Consider the following 27,123-nt stretch of genomic DNA (forward strand, 5'->3'; position numbering starts at 1 on the left):
ATAGGTTCTTGAATGCACTTCTCGCACGCTCGATGAGCCACGCAGAAATTAGGAATGTGAATGCCGGTCTCTTGCATGCATTCAAAATCGAAAAAGATGAAATTGCCTTTCTTCTTGTGACCGTCCTCTTTCTCTGGTGGGGGTTGGTATTTTTGCACGTAACATTGGTGTTCCAAGTCCACGATGTGGTGACAAATGTGACATTTTTTCTTTCCTCGACATACGTGTGCCTTGGTACTATTGGTACGTATGACTTGTTCACACGTAGGGCACAATCTCAGGAGTTGACAAGCACATTTCTTCTGTGAACCTTGCGTTTTCAGATGTTGTTGGTATCAGGTAGGGCTGACAAACGTGCGCAGACAAGTTGAACAAGGCACTGGTTCTTCGCTCAGACAGGGTGAAGAGGCCAAACATCCTGAGCATTTCGATCCACAATGCTTGTGTTGCTCTCGATTATTATAACCATGGTCACATTTCTCACAGTAATAACCGTATCCCAGGAATCCGGTGATACTGGTAATGGTATCGAAATGGTCATCGTGATGATAAACATGAATGTATTTTCCGTCCTTAAAATCTTGCCCTCGAAACAACAGAGGCCCGCGCATTTCTTGAGGGTGCACTTTCAAAGTGTATCGTGGAGCTAGGGCATCTTGCAATTTTTGCATCTCAGGAATGCCGCAGGGTGTGTCTTTGGACATGCCAGCTTGTCGTAACAGGAGTTCTGCTTCACTTCGTTGTTTGGCTCGGTCCGATTGTCGAATGTTCTCCCAGTCTCTTTTCCATTCTGCCGTGTCGTTCTTGTTGACATAGGTTCGTCCCACCACGATGGCACGGGCTAAACACATCTGGTGATGAGGATTGTGAATTTGGACAAGGCTACGCTTAATGCTGCGAAGGTCGTTCACCAATAACATCTTTTTGCGTCCGGTCCCTTGAGGAGGAGAGACGTGGGTCATGTCCAATGTGGCTTTTCCATCGGTGATGTCAAACTGGTCATTAGATTGTTGCACGTGTTGAATCTTGTCCATGACTTTGGAAGCGGTCAATTCTGCAGGGGTGCTAAACTCGATCCAAACAGGGGATTTCAAACCGTCGTGTTGTATGGAAAGTCTCAAGCGATCGTCTTCTTTGGGTTGACATTGTCGCTTGAGTGAAGTGAGCAGAGAATCCCACACTCCGGTGATGAACCCTTCTGCTTTCTCTAACGGTACTTCGGACTTGAAATCTTTAAACTTCACCGTGTATTTGTAAGCCGTGGTTCTAAATTTTCTAGAGGAGCGCTTTTCCGTCTCTCGAATGGAATAGTACTTTTCAGGGTTAACTAAGGGTGGTGAAATTGGTTTAGAGGTTTCTGATTCTGGTTCACTCATGTCCTCTTCAAAATCACTGGCATGAATTTGTGCCAAAATTTCAGCCCTGGTACGAGGCGATAGATCACGTTTCTGCCTCTTACTTTCTTCTTTCTTCTCAAATGAATTGGATCGTTTCATCTTGAAAGCAAAAAGTCAAATGACTCAAGTTCAAACACCATGAGCTACTTTATAGTCATAGCAGACCAGCGTATATAAAAGGGTGCGTGTCTTATCCTTTCACTATTCATTTCACTCTCAAGCCGAGCACAACGATGGAAGAGACTAACCAGATGGAACGTTTCGTCAGAGCTTTGCGAGGGGTCATTAGAAAATTCTCTTCAGACCAGCCTACTGACTACTCTCCTTCCTTTAGAGATAAAAGTCAAGATACTTGCTATATCTGTCAGAAGAAAGGGCATTGGTCTTCAGAGTGCCCAGACCGTCAAAAAAGAACAAAAACAGGGACTAAAAAGGACAAAAGTCAAGATACCTGTTATTATTGTAAAGAAAAAGGACATTGGTCTCCAGATTGCCCAAAAAAGAAACAAGAGGGATCAGAAGAAAAGAGGAATTCTTCAGAAGAAGAGAGGGATTCTTCGGAGGAAGAGAGGGATTCTTCTGAGGAAGAAAGAAGACAGGTGAAGAAAAAGAAACAGGAGAAAAAAAAGAAAAAGGGAAGAAAGCGAGGAGGAAGAAGAAGAGGAAAAGAGTGTGACGGTGAAAAAATTAAAAAAACAGAGAGACTAAACAAGGAGACAGAAGAAGTCAATGAACTTTTTAATTAAAGTGCTGTGTTGTGAATTGTGAATTGGATTGTAAAAAAATGGAGAAAAGAATAAATTAATGATATAAGGTAAGTGTCTTTGAGTTTCGATTTTAAAATAAGAAGCTACACTCACGCACTCATACACAGACACGTACTATAAGGTAAAATGGGTGGGTTATTTTTTTTTTTTTTTTTGGAGTTATTGGCAAATTGAAATTGTATTTCTTTTCGAGAAATGTGGGTGGCCCTGAAAAGGGCCTTTTTTGGTGTAGGGGTGAGTTTAAGCAATCAACTTTAACTGCCTTAAGCCTTTGCCACGGCCAAGGCCTACTTCTGGACTACGTAATGTTGATGATGATGATAATGATTGAGTTGAAATCACTAAGGGTGGTACGGTAGGCTTAGTCACAGGGTTGACGTGTTTAGCTCGGGAAGGTCGTATTCTCTTCGGTCGTGATAAAGAAGTCTGATACATTTGTTTCAGACTTCTTAACTCCGCTAAAATGTCCAACAGTACCGTGACCGTTTGATTTTCACCCTCTTGTTTCTTTGCTGTTACTTCTTCTTCTTGCTGTTGCTGCTGTTGTTTTTTTCTTACCTCTTCTTCTTGCTGTTGCTGTAGGAGAAAAGCCTGTTCCGCTTCCTTTTGCCGTTGTATAAATTTCTCCAATTCTTCTTTCTGTCTCTGTCTAAAATTCTCCACTTGCGGTAATGAAGAAGGTAACGCAGGTTCCGGAACAAATTCTTGCGAGGAGAGAAAATCCACAAAATCCCAATTCACCTCTTCTGAAAGTAAGTCCGGGTTCCCTTGGGCGGTCTCCGCTGCTGGTGCACCCCATTGGATCGTTTTCTGAGTTTCCGTCATGTTGAATCACTGTCGCATAGATTGACTGCACACAAGCGCTAGCAAATCTATATTGACTACGTGACGTCACAGACTGCTCTCTTCGGATTGGATGAGGCTGGCTGAATTTTGTAACGCGTGTTCGGATTGGTGAATGAACTCAATCCGTTTCAATCCTGCCTCTGCCTATAAATAAGCGCCGTTGACTGCATTGATTCACCTGTTTCTCGGAGCCTCAAGATGTGGACGGACGTTCAATCTTCAACCCTTGTGTCAACAATGATGTTCAGGACGGACATGCTCATGTATGTCCGGTCCAAGTGGACTGTTGTTGATAGGACAGATACAAGTCTATGGATGAGGAGAGTTTATATAGAAAGACAAGGATGTCTCAAGAGGGTACTTGTGTATGGACCGGCAGTTAGAAGGAGTTTAAGAAGAAGAAGATGTAACAGATGCCATCTATGTTAATATTAATATTAACATAAACCCAAAGGCCCTTTTCAGGGCCAGCCATATATCTCGAAAAGAGATAGCCTTTCCATTGCCTACCCTTTTTTTATTTCATTTTTTTATAAAAAAAAAATAGAGTCCCTCCCTGTTTCAATTTTACATAGACACTATACAGTCCCAGGGGTTTTTGGCCATGTTAAATTTACATAGACCCTATATTGTCCCAGGGGTTTTTGGCCATGTTAATTCCCATAGACCCTATATTGTCCCACGATTTTTGGCCATGTTAATTCCCATAGACCCTATATTGTCCCACAATTTTTCTCCATGTTAAATTTACATAGACCCTATATTGTCCCAAGGGTATTTTTAATGATAAGTCCCATAGACCCTATAGGATCCCCATTCACTACTTGTGTGTGTGTGTGTGACAGAGGGAGACTTTTGTGGATCAAAACAGGTCTTGTATGATAACAGTTTTTAACTCTTGAAATGACAAACGTTTGAACTCAAATAAATATGCCACTCATGAAATTCAGTTCACAGAGGATTGATTGAAAAATACGAATGAAAAAGAGGCTTGAATGTTGTAATAGCAAAATATTTCACATGGATGATTGTAAAATGAACACCGACTATTTCACTCTCAAAATCACATTGAACACGTGGACATCTGATTGGTCACTGATTTTACTTAACCTATGTGAAATAGGACATTGAAGAGAAAAAAAAAAAAAAAATAAGAAACATGTCTAGGAAAAAATTAACTCATATTTGCCAAATAAAACAAGTAAAAAACCAAACATAGATTCTCTTAATTGGCAATCAGTAAGATGCTTTTGGAATTCTAAGCCTATTCCGAGTGAAAATATCACATATAAAAATTCACGAATTTTGCAATCATTCAATGTGTTGCGCTTAGAAATTTTCATCCTTTGGGGTATTGTTTGGTAGTTTATCTGTAGAATGATAATGTTTGACAATCTCCGTTCTGTCTAAAAGCAAAATGTTTACTCTGATATGGTGGGAAACATTTATTGAATTCTGTATAAAAGAACCTTAAATGTTGTTTTCGTCATGACATTTGAATTTTTTGTATTATGTTTAAGAATTGTTATCACATTTCTTCCCCCAGATGCTTGATATGAGAAATGACAATGTCAATAAGTTCGTAGGAGCGTGCGAGACACCATCAGATTACTGTGTTTTGTTTGGCTACTGTTCAAAAGGGAGTCTACAGGTAAATTCAGCTGTATTATTTTGCAACAAATGCTATTCCACTATCTGCATTTAATTAATGGTTTCATTTTTCTTCTTATACATTCTCTTATCAGATTTACTTAGGAATATAAGCCCTAATACCAACATAATCTTTCTGTCTATATTATAGATTACATTGACAATAAGAAATAACTCTTGCCAAATTACCCCCATGCCATATACAGCGAGCGTTAGTTTTAAGATATCTATGTGAATTGACAAGAAGGGAGTTGGTTCTCGTTTGGCCAAAACCTCCTCTTTTTTACATTCCATTCCTGAGGGAAGTATCATTGGGCTTGGTGAAGGACACACATTTACAGCAAGGCGTAGATCGAGAAGCAGGTGGTGGATATTGTTCTGAATCCAAATTCTCATGAAAGTTTGTGTGATTCATTTCGTGATGGAAACGCGCATCCCGCTCTGACCTTGAAAACCTTCCTTCGGATTGCTTTGCTGTTCGGTGGAAAGTCCTGAGGCAGGCTGGATCGCTTTTTCGTGTGTTCTTTACATACGAGCATGCTATCTGAAGAGTGTCCACTCTTCTATGCCACACGATTACAGTACCAGCGTAACGATAATTAATCTATTTGCAGCCAGGTGTAATCACAAACTGTCCACCTTCGTTTACCCAGTACCGGGTCGTGAGATTCGGTACGTCGACATTCTTTCTATCTGTTGTGAGGGTCTGTTTTTTTTTTTTTTGTTTTTTTTTACTCCGAACGATCATAGTTCCAAATACTATAGAGAAATTGAGGGGCCAAAAGTGCAAAGTCATTATGATTGCCACTCTCCGCTGGGGCCAATCCTGGATCTATCGATAGATCTTACTAGGCTGAATCTTCGTGAAGCAGCCTCCGACCGACGCACTCCATCCGTATTCTCACCCTCTTCTCCTTCACGCTTCGTTCTTGTCTGAATAGTCCTGCAGTGTAAACAATTAAATCCTTCAGTCGTAGAACGGATTGCATGAGCTAGAAAGCCCTTCACTTCCCAGGCTTATGACAGAAATCGGCTTGTTTTCAGGGACTGGTGCTGAGTTAATAACATGGGCCCTTATAGCGCCTCTGTCTCACAAGTATCTGACTTATTTCTTTGCCTGTTCGCGGAAAGAAAGTTGCCTTCGGGCACTATTTCATTGTTCCCAGTATTATATGTTGCTGAGCGCGAGGTAGTAGTGTTCTCCTTTATAACCTGTGAATCGGAATCATGGGTCTCCCTAAACACAGTAATTTACAGTAATGAGTAGTTGTTGTTGTTGTTGGGTTTAACGCCATTTTTCAGCACGCGATTGGCTATACATGGCGGCCAGTATTAATGGTGGAGGAAGAACCCGGGAAAACCTGGGAAAGAACCACCGACCCACGAGAAGCTACTGGCAAGCTTTCTCACATACCCACATTAGCCGAATCCGAGACTCGAACCCACGCAGACAGCGGTGAGATGGCAGTGATCCGTAACGAAGAACGGTAATGAGTAGTAATGGAGAGTAATGGAGAGTAATGTGGACAAAAATACAATATTGCGAAAGAAATTATAGTAATGTACACTGAATATTATAATTTCTATTGTACGGACTTAAATACATAATTCATAAATAACAAATGTGGTTGTTATATTGTTTTATTAGCGTTCATAATATGCTTTTTAGTTAAAATAATGCCAAATATCGGAGCGAATCTGTCTCTATCTGTCTCACTGTATATATATATATATATATATATATATATATATATATATATATATATATATATATATATATATATATATATATATATATATATATATATATATATATATATATATTCTTAACTAAGACTGTCCACCTTTATTATTTTGTTCTCGTCTGACTCCACTCAGCTCTCATCCTTTTTCTATGGTGAGGTTGTTTCCCTCCTGAAGGTGTTTTTGGTATAGTAATTTTACCATTTGTTGACTTTTACTGTTAGCTAATTTGTACCCTTATCTTTGAGAAACTTTCTAAATAACGCTTCAAGTTCAGTTCCTGTTCCTTGACACCTCACGCCAACAGATGACAGCTGTATCCATTATCAATGGAAGACGACAGATGTATCCCTCACCAATGAAATATCAGGTTTAAAAGTCTTTCCTTATTATCACTTCGCATGTAGAGTAGAACCAACAATCACATACCTGAATCAAAATGTATACAGACTCCACATGTCTCATACGATGCGAACTGCCGGCAGTCACAAATTGAAATGGGTAAACCAGTAACATTTATATATATATATGTAAAATAATAATAATAATAATAATAACAATAATAATAATAATAATAATTTTATTTTATGATGATAATACAATTACTTCTAGGAGTTTGGTGGATATATCTAATTTAGGTATATCTAACTGATTTAGGTTCGACATAAACAGAATAAAGTAATTTGTCAAGTGGGCTCATAAAAGAATGGAGAATGTTGACAATAATATACGTGATCTAGATACACATAAAATTAGAACATAGATAACCTTTTCTTGTAATATTTACAGTGGATAATTCTGGGAGTTGAAATATAACAGTCTATGAGAATGATAAAATATGATTTATTTAACGGCCTGATTGAAAACAACAATTCAACATTAGTTCTAGGGAGCTTATTACCGACATCATTTTAAAACACTTGAGTCGTTACAACAGGGATGATTTGCAAAAAAATACAGACACAGCATAAGACATTAATACAGTAAAATACAGACAAAGCATAATAGATTAAAACAGTAAAATACAGACACATCATAATACATTAATACAATAAAATACAGACACAGCATAATACATTAATACAGTAAAATACAGACACAGCATAATAGATTAATATAGTAAAATACAGACACAGCATAATACATTAATATAGAAAAATACAGGCACAGCATAATACATTTATACAGTAAAATACAGACACAGCATAATACATTAATACAGTAAAATACAGAAACGGCATAATACATTAATATAGCAAAATACAGACACAGCATACTACATTAATACAATACAGACACAGCATAATACATTAATACAATACAGACACAGCATAATACATTAATACAGAAAAATACAGACAGAGCATAATACATTAATACAATACAGACACAGCATGATACATTAATACAGTAAAATACAGACACAGCATAATCCATTAATACGATACAGACACAGCATAATACATTAATACAGTAAAATACAGACTCAGCATAAGATATTAATACAGTAAAATACAGACACAGCATAATGCATTAATATAGTACAATACAGAGAGCATAATATATTATTATAGCAAAACACAGACACAGCATTATACATTGATACAGTAAAATACAGACACAGCATAAGATATTAATACAGCAAAATACAGACACACCATAATACATTAATAAAATACAAACACAGAATAATACATTAATACAATACAGACACAGCATAATACATTAATACAGTAAAATACAGACACAGCAAAATACGTTAATACTGTAAAATACAGACACAGCATAATACATTATCATAGTGAAATACAGACACAGCATAATACATTAATACAGTAAAATACAGACAAAGCATAATATATTAATACAGTAAAATACAGACACAGCATAAAACATTAATACAGTAAAACACAGACGCAGCATAATACATTAATACAGTAAAATACAGATCCAGCATAATACATTAATACAGCAAAATACAGACACAGCATACTACATTAATACAGTAAAATACAGACACAGCATAATACATTAATATCGTAAAATACAGACACACCATAATACATTAATATAGTAAAATACAGACACAGCATAATACATTAATATAGTAAAATACAGACACAGCATACTACATTGATACAGTAAAATACAAACACATCATAATACATTAATACAGTAAAATACAGACACAGCATATTAATACAGTAAAATACAGACACAGCATAATACATTAATACAGTAAAATACAGACACAGCATAATACATTAATACAGTAAAATACAGACACAGCATAATACATTAATACAGTAAAATAAAGACACAGCCTAATACATTAATACAATACAGACACCGAATAATACATTAATACAATACAGACACAGCATAATACATTAATACAGTAAAATACAGACACAGCATACGATATTAATACAGCAAAATACAGATACAGCATAATATATTAACTAATACAGTAAAATACAGACAAAGCATAAGATATTAATACAGTAAAATACAGACACAACATAATACATTAATACAGTAAAATACAGACACAGCATACTACACTAATACAGTAAAATATAGATACAGCATAAGACATCAATACAGTAAAATACAGATACAGCATAATACATTGATACAGCAAAATACAGACGCAGGATAATAAATTAATACAGTAAAATACAGACACAGCATACTACATTAATACAGTAAAATACAGATACAGCATAAGACATCAATACAGTAAAATACAGACGTGGAATAATATATTAATACAGTAAAATACAGACACAGCATAATACATTAATACCGTAAAATACAGATACAGCATAATACATTAATACAGTAAAATACAGACACAGCATAATACATTAATATAGTAAAATACAGACACAGCAAAATACATTAATAAAGGAAAATACAGACACAGAATAAGACATTAATAAAGTAAAATACAGATACAGCATAAGACATTAATAAAGTAAAATACAGACACAGCATAATGCAATAATACAGTAAAATACAGATATATGATAATACATTTATACAGGAAAATATAGACACAGCATAATACATTAATACTTAAAATACATATACAGCATAATGCATTAAAACATAAAAATAAAGACACAGCATAAGATATTAATACAGCAAAATACAGACACAGCCAGCATGAGATATTGATACAGTAAAATACAGACACAGCATAAGATATTAATACAGTAAAATACAGACACAGCATAAGACATTAATACAGTAAAATACAGACACAGCATAAGACATTATTACAGTAAAATACAGACACAGCATAATACATTAATACCGTAAAATACAGACACAGCAAAATACATTAATACAGTAAAATACAGACACAGCATAAAACATTGATACAGTAAAATACAGACACAGCATAAGATATTACTACAGTAAAACACAGACACAGCATAATACACTAATACAGTAAAATACAGACACAGGCGAATAGATTAATACAGTAAAATACAAACAGAGCCTAACATATTAATACAATACAGACACAGCCAAATACATTAATACAATACAGACACCGCATAATACATTAATACAATGCAGACACAGCATAATACATTAATACAGTAAAATACAGACACTGCATAATACATTAATACAGTAAACTACAGACACAGCAAAATACATTAATTGAGTAAAATAAGACTCAGCATAATACATTAATACAGTAAAATACAGACACACCCAGCATAAGATATTAATACAGTAAAATGCAGACACAGCATAGGATATTAATACAGAAAAATACAGACACAGCATAAGATATTAATTAATACAGTAAAATACAGCCACACCATGATACATTAATACAATAAAATACAGATACAGCATAATACATTAATAAAGTAAAATACAGACACAGCATAATTCAATAATACAGTAAAATACAGACACAGCATAATACATTAATACAGTAAAATACAGACACAGCATAATACATTAATATAGTAAAATACAGACACAGCATAATACATTAATATAGTAAAATATAGACACTGCATAATACATTAATACAGTAAAGTACAGACACAGCATAATACATTAATACAGTATTATACAGACACAGCATAATACATTAATGCGGTAAAATACAGACACAGCATAATACATTGATACGTCAAAATAATGACACAGTATTATACATTAATACGGTAAAATACAGACACAGCATAATACATTAATATAGTAAAATACAGACACAGCATAATATATTACTATTGTAAAATACAGACACAGCATAATACATTAATATAGTACAATACAGATACAGCATACTACATTGATACAGTAAAATACAGACACAGCATAATACATTAATGCAGTAAAATAGAGACACAGCATAATACATAAATACAGAAAAATACAAGCACAGCATAATACATTAATACAGTAAAATGCAGACAAAGCATAATAGATTAATACAGTAAAATACAGGCACAGCATGATTCATTAATACGGTAAAATACAGACACAGTATAATACATTAATACGGTAAAATACAGACACAGCATAATACATTAATACGGTAAAACACAGATACAGGATAATACATTAATACAGTAAAATACAGACACACCATAATACATTATTACGGTAAAATACAGACACACTATAATACATTAATACGGTAACATACAGACATACCATAATAGATTAATACAGTGAAATACAGACACAGCATAATACATTTATACAGTAAAATACAGGCACCGCATAATACATTAATACAGTAAAATACAGACACAGCATAAGACATTAATATAGTAAAATACAGACGCAGCATAATACATTAATATAGTAAAATACAAACACAGCATACTACATTGAGACAGTAAAATACAGACACAGCATAATACATTAATACAGAAAAATTCAGACACAGCATAATGCATGAATACAGTATTATACAAACACAGCATAATACATTAATACATTTAAATACAGACACAGCATAATACATTAATACAGTAAAATACAGGCACAGCATAATACATTAATACAGTAAAATACAGACACAGCATAAGACATTAATATAGTAAAATACAGACGCAGCATAATACATTAATATAGTAAAATACAAACACAGCATACTACATTGATACAGTAAAATACAGACACAGCATAATACATTAATACAGTAAAATACAGACACGGCATAATACATTAATATAGCAAAATAGACACAGCATACTACATTAATACAATACAGACACAGCATAATACATTAATACAATACAGACACAGCATAATACATTAATACAGAAAAATACAGACAGAGCATAATACATTAATACAATACAGACACAGCATGATACATTAATACAGTAAAATACAGACACAGCATAATCCATTAATACGATACAGACACAGCATAATACATTAATACAGTAAAATACAGACTCAGCATAAGATATTAATACAGTAAAATACAGACACAGCATAATGCATTAATATAGTACAATACAGACAGCATAATATATTATTATAGCAAAACACAGACACAGCATTATACATTGATACAGTAAAATACAGACACAGCATAAGATATTAATACAGCAAAATACAGACACACCATAATACATTAATAAAATACAAACACAGAATAATACATTAATACAATACAGACACAGCATAATACATTAATACAGTAAAATACAGACACAGCAAAATACGTTAATACTGTAAAATACAGACACAGCATAATACATTATCATAGTGAAATACAGACACAGCATAATACATTAATACAGTAAAATACAGACAAAGCATAATATATTAATACAGTAAAATACAGACACAGCATAAAACATTAATACAGTAAAACACAGACGCAGCATAATACATTAATACAGTAAAATACAGATCCAGCATAATACATTAATACAGCAAAATACAGAGACAGCATACTACATTAATACAGTAAAATACAGACACAGCATAATACATTAATATCGTAAAATACAGACACACCATAATACATTAATATAGTAAAATACAGACACAGCATAATACATTAATATAGTAAAATACAGACACAGCATACTACATTGATACAGTAAAATACAAACACATCATAATACATTAATACAGTAAAATACAGACACAGCATATTAATACAGTAAAATACAGACACAGCATAATACATTAATACAGTAAAATACAGACACAGCATAATACATTAATACAGTAAAATACAGACACAGCATAATACATTAATACAGTAAAATAAAGACACAGCCTAATACATTAATACAATACAGACACCGAATAATACATTAATACAATACAGACACAGCATAATACATTAATACAGTAAAATACAGACACAGCATACGATATTAATACAGCAAAATACAGATACAGCATAATATATTAACTAATACAGTAAAATACAGACAAAGCATAAGATATTAATACAGTAAAATACAGACACAACATAATACATTAATACAGTAAAATACAGACACAGCATACTACACTAATACAGTAAAATATAGATACAGCATAAGACATCAATACAGTAAAATACAGATACAGCATAATACATTGATACAGCAAAATACAGACGCAGGATAATAAATTAATACAGTAAAATACAGACACAGCATACTACATTAATACAGTAAAATACAGATACAGCATAAGACATCAATACAGTAAAATACAGACGTGGAATAATATATTAATACAGTAAAATACAGACACAGCATAATACATTAATACCGTAAAATACAGATACAGCATAATACATTAATACAGTAAAATACAGACACAGCATAATACATTAATATAGTAAAATACAGACACAGCAAAATACATTAATAAAGGAAAATACAGACACAGAATAAGACATTAATAAAGTAAAATACAGATACAGCATAAGACATTAATAAAGTAAAATACAGACACAGCATAATGCAATAATACAGTAAAATACAGATATATGATAATACATTTATACAGGAAAATATAGACACAGCATAATACATTAATACTTAAAATACATATACAGCATAATGCATTAAAACATAAAAATAAAGACACAGCATAAGATATTAATACAGCAAAATACAGACACAGCCAGCATGAGATATTGATATAGTAAAATACAGACACAGCATAAGATATTAATACAGTAAAATACAGACACAGCATAAGACATTAATACAGTAAAATACAGACACAGCATAAGACATTATTACAGTAAAATACAGACACAGCATAATACATTAATACCGTAAAATACAGACACAGCAAAATACATTAATACAGTAAAATACAGACACAGCATAAAACATTGATACAGTAAAATACAGACACAGCATAAGATATTAATACAGTAAAACACAGACACAGCATAATACACTAATACAGTAAAATACAGACACAGGCGAATAGATTAATACAGTAAAATACAAACAGAGCCTAACATATTAATACAATACAGACACAGCCAAATACATTAATACAATACAGACACCGCATAATACATTAATACAATGCAGACACAGCATAATACATTAATACAGTAAAATACAGACACTGCATAATACATTAATACAGTAAACTACAGACACAGCAAAATACATTAATTGAGTAAAATAAGACTCAGCATAATACATTAATACAGTAAAATACAGACACACCCAGCATAAGATATTAATACAGTAAAATGCAGACACAGCATAGGATATTAATACAGAAAAATACAGACACAGCATAAGATATTAATTAATACAGTAAAATACAGCCACACCATGATACATTAATACAATAAAATACAGATACAGCATAATACATTAATAAAGTAAAATACAGACACAGCATAATTCAATAATACAGTAAAATACAGACACAGCATAATACATTAATACAGTAAAATACAGACACAGCATAATACATTAATATAGTAAAATACAGACACAGCATAATACATTAATATAGTAAAATATAGACACTGCATAATACATTAATACAGTAAAGTACAGACACAGCATAATACATTAATACAGTATTATACAGACACAGCATAATACATTAATGCGGTAAAATACAGACACAGCATAATACATTGATACGTCAAAATACAGACACAGCATTATACATTAATACGGTAAAATACAGACACAGCATAATACATTAATATAGTAAAATACAGACACAGCATAATATATTACTATTGTAAAATACAGACACAGCATAATACATTAATATAGTACAATACAGATACAGCATACTACATTGATACAGTAAAATACAGACACAGCATAATACATTAATGCAGTAAAATAGAGACACAGCATAATACATAAATACAGTAAAATACAAGCACAGCATAATACATTAATACAGTAAAATGCAGACAAAGCATAATAGATTAATACAGTAAAATACAGGCACAGCATGATTCATTAATACGGTAAAATACAGACACAGTATAATACATTAATACGGTAAAATACAGACACAGCATAATACATTAATACGGTAAAACACAGATACAGGATAATACATTAATACAGTAAAATACAGACACACCATAATACATTATTACGGTAAAATACAGACACACTATAATACATTAATACGGTAACATACAGACATACCATAATAGATTAATACAGTGAAATACAGACACAGCATAATACATTTATACAGTAAAATACAGGCACCGCATAATACATTAATACAGTAAAATACAGACACAGCATAAGACATTAATATAGTAAAATACAGACGCAGCATAATACATTAATATAGTAAAATACAAACACAGCATACTACATTGAGACAGTAAAATACAGACACAGCATAATACATTAATACAGAAAAATTCAGACACAGCATAATGCATGAATACAGTATTATACAAACACAGCATAATACATTAATACATTTAAATACAGACACAGCATAATACATTAATACAGTAAAATACAGGCACCGCATAATACATTAATACAGTAAAATACAGACACAGCATAAGACATTAATATAGTAAAATACAGACGCAGCATAATACATTAATATAGTAAAATACAAACACAGCATACTACATTGATACAGTAAAATACAGACACAGCATAATACATTAATACAGTAAAATACAGACACGGCATAATACATTAATATAGCAAAATAGACACAGCATACTACATTAATACAATACAGACACAGCATAATACATTAATACAATACAGACACAGCATAATACATTAATACAGAAAAATACAGACAGAGCATAATACATTAATACAATACAGACACAGCATGATACATTAATACAGTAAAATACAGACACAGCATAATCCATTAATACGATACAGACACAGCATAATACATTAATACAGTAAAATACAGACTCAGCATAAGATATTAATACAGTAAAATACAGACACAGCATAATGCATTAACATAGTACAATACAGACAGCATAATATATTATTATAGCAAAACACAGACACAGCATTATACATTGATACAGTAAAATACAGACACAGCATAAGATATTAATACAGCAAAATACAGACACACCATAATACATTAATAAAATACAAACACAGAATAATACATTAATACAATACAGACACAGCATAATACAGTAAAATACAGACACAGCAAAATACGTTAATACTGTAAAATACAGACACAGCATAATACATTATCATAGTGAAATACAGACACAGCATAATACATTAATACAGTAAAATACAGACAAAGCATAATATATTAATACAGTAAAATACAGACACAGCATAAAACATTAATACAGTAAAACACAGACGCAGCATAATACATTAATACAGTAAAATACAGATACAGCATAATACATTAATACAGCAAAATACAGACACAGCATACTACATTAATACAGTAAAATACAGACACAGCATAATACATTAATATCGTAAAATACAGACACACCATAATACATTAATATAGTAAAATACAGACACAGCATAATACATTAATATAGTAAAATACAGACACAGCATACTACATTGATACAGTAAAATACAAACACATCATAATACATTAATACAGTAAAATACAGACACAGCATATTAATACAGTAAAATACAGACACAGCATAATACATTAATACAGTAAAATACAGACACAGCATAATACATTAATACAGTAAAATACAGACACAGCATAATACATTAATACAGTAAAATAAAGACACAGCCTAATACATTAATACAATACAGACACCGAATAATACATTAATACAATACAGACACAGCATAATACATTAATACAGTAAAATACAGACACAGCATACGATATTAATACAGTAAAATACAGATACAGCATAATATATTAACTAATACAGTAAAATACAGACAAAGCATAAGATATTAATACAGTAAAATACAGACACAACATAATACATTAATACAGTAAAATACAGACACAGCATACTACACTAATACAGTAAAATATAGATACAGCATAAGACATCAATACAGTAAAATACAGATACAGCATAATACATTGATACAGCAAAATACAGACGCAGAATAATAAATTAATACAGTAAAATACAGACACAGCATACTACATTAATACAGTAAAATACAGATACAGCATAAGACATCAATACAGTAAAATACAGACGTGGAATAATATATTAATACAGTAAAATACAGACACAGCATAATACATTAATACCGTAAAATACAGATACAGCATAATACATTAATACAGTAAAATACAGACACAGCATAATACATTATTATAGTAAAATACAGACACAGCAAAATACATTAATAAAGGAAAATACAGACACAGCATAAGACATTAATAAAGTAAAATACAGATACAGCATAAGACATTAATAAAGTAAAATACAGACACAGCATAATGCAATAATACAGTAAAATACAGATATATGATAATACATTTATACAGTAAAATATAGACACAGCATAATACATTAATACTTAAAATACATATACAGCATAATGCATTAAAATATAAAAATAAAGACACAGCATAAGATATTAATACAGCAAAATACAGACACAGCCAGCATGAGATATTGATACAGTAAAATACAGACACAGCAAAATACATTAATACAGTAAAATACAGACACAGCATAAAACATTGATACAGTAAAATACAGACACAGCATAAGATATTAATACAGTAAAACACAGACACAGCATAATACACTAATACAGTAAAATACAGACACAGGCGAATAGATTAATACAGTAAAATACAAACAGAGCCTAATACATTAATACAATACAGACACAGCCAAATACATTAATACAATACAGACACCGCATAATACATTAATACAATGCAGACACAGCATAATACATTAATACAGTAAAATACAGACACTGCATAATACATTAATACAGTAAACTACAGACACAGCAAAATACATTAATTGAGTAAAATAAGACTCAGCATAATACATTAATACAGTAAAATACAGACACACCCAGCATAAGATATTAATACAGTAAAATGCAGACACAGCATAGGATATTAATACAGAAAAATACAGACACAGCATAAGATATTAATTAATACAGTAAAATACAGCCACACCATGATACATTAATACAATAAAATACAGATACAGCATAATACATTAATAAAGTAAAATACAGACACAGCATAATTCAATAATACAGTAAAATACAGACACAGCATAATACATTAATACAGTAAAATACAGACACAGCATAATACATTAATATAGTAAAATACAGACACAGCATAATACATTAATATAGTAAAATATAGACACTGCATAATACATTAATACAGTAAAGTACAGACACAGCATAATACATTAATACAGTATTATACAGACACAGCATAATACATTAATGCGGTAAAATACAGACACAGCATAATACATTGATACGTCAAAATACAGACACAGCATTATACATTAATACGGTAAAATACAAACACAGCATAATACATTAATACAGTAAAATACAGACACACCATAATTCATTAATACGGTAAAATACAGACACACTATAATACATTAATACGGTAAAATACAGACACACCATAACACATTAATACGGTAAAATACAGACACACCATAATACATTAATACGGTAAAATACAGAGACAGCATAATACATTAATACAGTAAAATACAGATACAGCATAATACATTAATACAGTAAAATACAGACACAGCATATAACATTAATATAGTAAACTACAGACACAGCATAATACTTTACTATAGTAAAATACAGACACAGCATAATACATTAATATAGTAAAATACAGACACAGCATACTACATTGATACAGTATTATACAGACACAGCATAATACATTAATACGGTAAAATACAGACTCAGCATAATACATTAATACAGTAAAATACAGACACAGCATAATACATTAATACAGTATTATACAGACACAGCATAATACATTAATACGGTAAAATACGGACTCAGCATAATACATTAATACGGTAGAATACAGATACAGCATAATACATTAATACAGTAAAATACAGATACACCATAATACATTAATACGGTAAAATACAGACACACTATAATACATTAATACGGTAAAATGCAGGCACACCATAATACATTAATACGGTAAAATACAGACACACCATAATACATTAATACGGTAAAATATAGACACACCATAATACATTAATACAGTAAAATACAGACACAGCATAATACATTAATACAGTAAAATACAGACACATCATATTACATTAATATAGTAAAATACAGACACAGCATAATACATTAATACAGTAAAATACAGACACAGCATAATATATTAATACAGTAAAATACAGACACCGCATAATACATCAATACGGTAAAATACAGACACAGCATAATACATTAATATAGTAAAATACAGACACAACATAATACATTAATATAGCAAAATACAGACACAGCATAATACATTAATACAGTAAAATACAGACACAGCATAATACATTAATATAGTAAAATACATACACAGCATAATACATTACTATTGTAAAATACAGACACAGCATAATACATTAATATAGTAGAATACAGATACAGCATACTACATTGATACAGTAAAATACAGACACAGCATAATACATAAATACAGTAAAATACAAGCACAGCATAATACATTAATACAGTAAAATGCAGACAAAGCATAATAGATTAATACAGTAAAATACAGGCACAGCATGATTCATTAATACGGTAAAATACAGACACAGTATAATACATTAATACGGTAAAATACAGACACAGCATAATACATTAATACGGTAAAACACAGATACAGGATAATACATTAATACAGTAAAATACAGACACACCATAATACATTATTACGGTAAAATACAGACACACTATAATACATTAATACGGTAACATACAGACATACCATAATAGATTAATACAGTGAAATACAGACACAGCATAATACATTTATACAGTAAAATACAGGCACCGCATAATACATTAATACAGTAAAATACAGACACAGCATAAGACATTAACATAGTAAAATACAGACGCAGCATAATACATTAATATAGTAAAATACAAACACAGCATACTACATTGATACAGTAAAATACAGACACAGCATAATACATTAATACAGAAAAATTCAGACACAGCATAATGCATGAATACAGTATTATACAAACACAGCATAATACATTAATACATTTAAATACAGACACAGCATAATACATTAATACAGTAAAATACAGGCACCGCACAATACATTAATACAGTAAAATACAGACACAGCAGAAGACATTAATATAGTAAAATACAGACGCAGCATAATACATTAATATAGTAAAATACAAACACAGCATATTACATTGATACAGTAAAATACAGACACAGCATAATACATTAATACAGTAAAATACAGACACGGCATAATACATTAATATAGCAAAATAGACACAGCATACTACATTAATACAATACAGACACAGCATAATACATTAATACAATACAGACACAGCATAATACATTAATACAGAAAAATACAGACAGAGCATAATACATTAATACAATACAGACACAGCATAATACATTAATACAGTAAAATACAGACACAGCATAATCCATTAATACGATACAGACACAGCATAATACATTAATACAGTAAAATACAGACTCAGCATAAGATATTAATACAGTAAAATACAGACACAGCATAATGCATTAATATAGTACAATACAGACAGCATAATATATTATTATAGCAGAACACAGACACAGCATTATACATTGATACAGTAAAATACAGACACAGCATAAGATATTAATACAGCAAAATACAGACACACAATAATACATTAATAAAATACAAACACAGAATAATACATTAATACAATACAGACACAGCATAATACATTAATACAGTAAAATACAGACACAGCAAAATACGTTAATACTGTAAAATACAGACACAGCATAATACATTATCATAGTGAAATACAGACACAGCATAATACATTAATACAGTAAAATACAGACAAAGCATAATATATTAATACAGGAAAATACAGACACAGCATAAAACATTAATACAATAAAACACAGACGCAGCATAATACATTAATACAGTAAAATACAGATACAGCATAATACATTAATACAGCAAAATACAGACACAGCATACTACATTAATACAGTAAAATACAGACACAGCATAATACATTAATATCGTAAAATACAGACACACCATAATACATTAATATAGTAAAATACAGACACAGCATAATACATTAATATAGTAAAATACAGACACAGCATACTACATTGATACAGTAAAATACAAACACATCATAATACATTAATACAGTAAAATACAGACACAGCATATTAATACAGTAAAATACAGACACAGCATAATACATTAATACAGTAAAATACAGACACAGCATAATACATTAATACAGTAAAATACAGACACAGCATAATACATTAATACAGTAAAATAAAGACACAGCCTAATACATTAATACAATACAGACACCGAATAATACATTAATACAATACAGACACAGCATAATACATTAATACAGTAAAATACAGACACAGCATACGATATTAATACAGTAAAATACAGATACAGCATAATATATTAACTAATACAGTAAAATACAGACAAAGCATAAGATATTAATACAGTAAAATACAGACACAACATAATACATTAATACAGTAAAATACAGACACAGCATACTACACTAATACAGTAAAATATAGATACAGCATAAGACATCAATACAGTAAAATACAGATACAGCATAATACATTGATACAGCAAAATACAGACGCAGAATAATAAATTAATACAGTAAAATACAGACACAGCATACTACATTAATACAGTAAAATACAGATACAGCATAAGACATCAATACAGTAAAATACAGACGTGGAATAATATATTAATACAGTAAAATACAGACACAGCATAATACATTAATACCGTAAAATACAGATACAGCATAATACATTAATACAGTAAAATACAGACACAGCATAATACATTAATATAGTAAAATACATACACAGCATAATACATTAATACAGTAAAATACAGACACACCATAATACATTAATATAGTAAAATACAGACACAGCATAATAGATTAATATAGTAAAATACAGACACAGCATACTACATTGATACAGTAAAATACAAACACATCATAATACATTAATACAGTAAAATACAGACACAGCATATTAATACAGTAAAATACAGACACAGCATAATACATTAATACAGTAAAATACAGACACAGCATAATACATTAATACGGTAAAATACAGACACAGCATAATACATTAATACCGTAAAATACAGATACAGCATGATACATTAATACGGTAAAATACAGATACAGCATAATACATTAATACAGTAAAATACAGACACCGCATAATACATCAATACGGTAAAATACAGACAGAGCATTATAGATTAATATAGTAAAATACAGACACAGCATTATACATTAATATAGTAAAATACAGACACAGCATACTACATTGATACAGTAAAATGCATACACAGCATAATACATTAATACACTAAAATACAGACACAGCATAATACATTAATACAGTAAAATACAGACACAGCATAATACATTAATACAGTAAAATACAGACACAGCATAATACATTAATACAGTAAAATACAGACACAGCATAATACATTAATACGGTAAAATACAGACACAGCATAATACATTAATACGGTAAAATACAGATACAGCATAATACATTAATACGGTAAAATACAGATACAGCATTATACATTGATACAGTGAAATACAGACACAGCATAATACATTAATACAGTAAAATACAGACACAGCATAATACATTAATACAGTAAGATACAGACACAGCATAATACATTAGTACAGTAAAATACAGACACAGCATAATACATTAATACGCTAAAATACAGACACAGCATAATTCATTAATACGGTGAAATACAGAGAGAGCATTATACATTAATACGGTAAAATACAGATACAGCATAATACATTAATACAGTGAAATACAGACACACCATAATACATTAATACGGCTAAAATACAGACACACCATAATACATTAATGCGGTAAAATACAGACACACCATAATACATTAATACAGTGAAATACAGACACAGCATAATACATTCATACAGTAAAATACACACACAGCATAATACATTAATATAGTAAAATACAGACACAGCATAAGACATTAATACAGTAAAATACAGACACAGCATAATACATTAATATAGTAAAATAGAGACACAGCATAAGACATTAATATAGTAAAATACAGACACAGCATACTACATTGATACAGTAAAATACAGACACAGCATAATACATTAATACAGTAAAATACAGACACAGCATAATACATTAATGCGGTAAAATACAGACACAGCATAATACATTAATACAGTATTATAGAAAGACAGTATAATACATTAATACATTTAAATACAGACACAGCATAATACATTAATACAGTGAAATACAGACACCGCATAATACGTTAATGCAGTAATATACAGACACACCATAATACATTAATACAGTAAAATACAGACACAGCGTAATACATTAATACAGTAAAATACAGACACAGCATAATACATTAATACAGTAAAATACAGAGACAGCATAATACATTAATACGGTAAAATACAGACACAGCATAATACATTAATACGGTAAAATACAGATACACCATAATACATTAATACGGTAAAATACAGATACAGCATTATACATTAATACAGTGAAATACAGACACACCATAATACATTAATACGGTAAAATACAGACACACCATAATACATTAATACGGTAAAATACAGACACACCATAATACATTAATACAGTGAAATACAGACACCGCATAATACATTAATACAGTGAAATACAGACACCGGATAATACATTAATATAGTAAAATACAGACACAGCATAAGACATTAATATAGTAAAATACAGACACAGCATAATACATTAATATAGTGAAATACAGGCACAGCATACTACATTGATACAGTAAAATACAGACACAGCATAATACATTAATACAGTAAAATACAGACACAGCATAATACATTAATACAGTATTATAGAAAGACAGTATAATACATTAATACATTTAAATACAGACACAGCATAATACATTAATAAAGTGAAATACAGACACCGCATAATACATTAATGCAGTAAAATACAGACACCGCATAATACATCAATACGGTAAAATACAGACACAGCATAATACATTAATACAGTATTATAGAAAGACAGTATGATACATTAATACATTTAAATACAGACACAGCATAATACATTAATACAGTGAAATACAGACACACCATAGTACATTAATACGGTAAAATAGAGACACACCATTATACATTAATACGTAAAATACAGACACACCATAATACATTAATACGGTAAAATACAGACACACCATAATACATTAATACAGTAAAATACAGGAACACCATAATACAGTAAAATACAGACACACCATAATACATTAATATAGTAAAATAACTAATATGCTTATCATATATCATCTGACAATAAAATAGTGAGATGTATGAATACCATTATGCGAGAGAGAGAGAGAGAGAGAGTGAGAGAGAATACATGTATTATCGAGGTAATGGAATTCATCTTATGATGAGATTCAGTACATTTTCTTCCTTTAAATTGATTTTGCTACATCTGAATCACCATTTTTAAGATAAATATCGTTATTCAATCGGCAACAAATAACATCGAACTTGTCAAATTCTCTTATCAAAGACTCAATATAAGACGCAACGGTAGAATGCTAATTTAAAGACTAAAATTAACATTTTGCGATCAATGACATACATTAATCAATCCGATAATGAAGCTAATGATAGAATACAATTAATACTGAAAAACATCTACTTGACCAGTTTTAACTGAATTTAAGAAAGGTACATGAGCGGTCTGAATTTTATGTAGATACTGTTTAATGTTAAACACAGATAACATGAGGTTTGTATATTTAAACGAATGATTGTACTGACAGAGCAAACAATAGTCAGGGAGAATATAATAATAATGATAGAAATTAAAGAGCGTTAAGAAGAAACATAGCATTATATAAGCAATCCAAAAGAAGACAAACCTGACATAAAAGACAGCCCGAATTACAAGCTTTCTTAATCACCACAAGGAAACTGTTTCCTGCTCTTTCCTTTTACCATTCTGATATCACAAATGTCCACTAAATTGAGAATTTTATCACAGTAAATTTAAAATTGGTTTTTGGTTTAACTACAACCTTCTTATACATATAAGGTATATATGTCTATTAGAGCCTTCCCATTCTTTTCATCTTGAGACCAATTATTTACATTAAAAATAACTGTTTAAAAATAGCGAAAGTTGGTAACAAGCACTATTGTTCATATATCATTATATCAATTCAAGCCTGTAACAAATAATATTGTTGATACCTCTATTCAATTCTATTAATGTTCATTGACCATTACATTTCACGGTATGTCGTTAAATGATAATTATGTTATTTTAGGCTATACATGACACTACCTGCTCAACTTACTGGATTCTATGTGCAGCTAAAGTGGATATCAAAGACATCAAAGACACTTGCGACAGGTGTGAATGCAGCATTTAATGAAAGCACACTATACTAGTTTTAGGTGGCTATGCAATTGAAATGTTTCAGCCATTAGTCCTAAAGTAGAAATCAGTTAACTATATTTTTATAGAAAATTTTGAAGAAACAAACACTTAAATGGAGTCTCTTAAATGAAGACAGAAATAAATTGATACATATGTTAAGTTCCATAGCTATGCAGTTCTGTGTTATTATTTGACAACATAGATTAGTATATACTCTTTACAAGTGCGAACATATATATTTTGTTTTGTTATACATATTTTATTCCCCAGAAGATCACGTGTGTATACAGAGCAAAAGGATTGGACATAAGTTTTTAAACATACAAGTTTTACTCCATTATGAACATAATTAATGAACCCACAGGCTTCAGGTCTCGAAAAAAGTCAAGACAGTTGACATACATACATAGAATTAAATGAGAGAGATGAAAGTATGATAAGGTCAGAGGGATAGTGATTTATGTCGTCTGGAATGTAAAATGTTAAATAATGGTGATGGAACAAAACGTAAATATGTTTCTGAATTTTTTTCTGTTAATTATACATTTCTGGATATAAATCTTTTAAAACTAGTTCCATGAATTTACTCCATTCCTGTAACTTCTCTTACATTACAGTATTTTCATCTTCATTACTGTCCATTACTGCCCATTACTGTCCATTACTGTGTTTCGGGAGACCGCTCTAAGAGTACAGAGGGTATAAATACGGGCCAGTGGTTCGAAACAGACGGACAGCGTTTACATTCTAGTTCTCTGTCTCCTTTCGGAATAAAATTCGTACATAAATTTCAAAATTCGTAAATTACAAGTTTTGGTCGTTTTGAAAAGTTGTCAACCATGACAAGTTGTATTCAGATAAAACCATCTATCAAAGTGTTATTTTAATTACAATGCCAAATTTTGGATCTGCCCAGATTTTGATTATCCAAATTTCGGGCTTGTCCAGATTTTGAATTATCCTAATTTCGAGTTGGTTAAATTTCGGACTTGCCTAGATTTTCGAGTAGTCTGAATTTCAGATTTGTCTAAATTTAGGATTTGCCAAGATTTTGCTGTAATCAAAGTTCGGATTTGCAAGATTTTCATGTTTAAGTTTTATTTTATGGGGAGTTCATATAAATAACTCTTCACAAGTTTCCACTATTAGTATTATACTTTGATGTTATAATCTTCATTTTGCCAAAGTTAGTTTATAAAATATTTATGTTAAAACTGTTGTTCTTAAAGTATAGTTGACACATTTTGTATTGTGAAAACCTTGTTTGCTGCAGCTTGTAAGTAAATGTATGGTCATGAATTAAAATCAATATTGTTGTAAGTCAATGTAATTGTGATAATGTGAATAAAAGAAGATGAAAAAAAAACAAGAGAGAAAATGATAAAAACTAAAACAATTTTCGGTATTTATTTATATCATAAAGAGCACACATTTATT

The 27,123-nt window shown here is 30.8% G+C and overlaps 1 protein-coding gene across 1 annotated transcript in view; it reads left to right on the forward strand.

Annotated features, from left to right (window-relative positions):
* LOC149775209 (atrial natriuretic peptide receptor 1-like) overlaps positions 1-27,123 on the forward strand; it is a 194,139-nt gene that overhangs the window by 88,499 nt on the left and 78,517 nt on the right. Inside the window, exon 12 of the mRNA XM_089944372.1 lies at positions 4,557-4,661. Within this exon, the coding sequence (XP_089800498.1) occupies positions 4,557-4,661 (105 nt within the window). The remainder of the gene's footprint in view (positions 1-4,556; positions 4,662-27,123) is intronic.

Source organism: Sinohyriopsis cumingii, chromosome 19, assembly GCF_028554795.1.
Source record: "Sinohyriopsis cumingii isolate HCF-2022 chromosome 19, ASM2855479v2, whole genome shotgun sequence".
NCBI lineage: Eukaryota > Metazoa > Mollusca > Bivalvia > Unionida > Unionidae > Sinohyriopsis > Sinohyriopsis cumingii.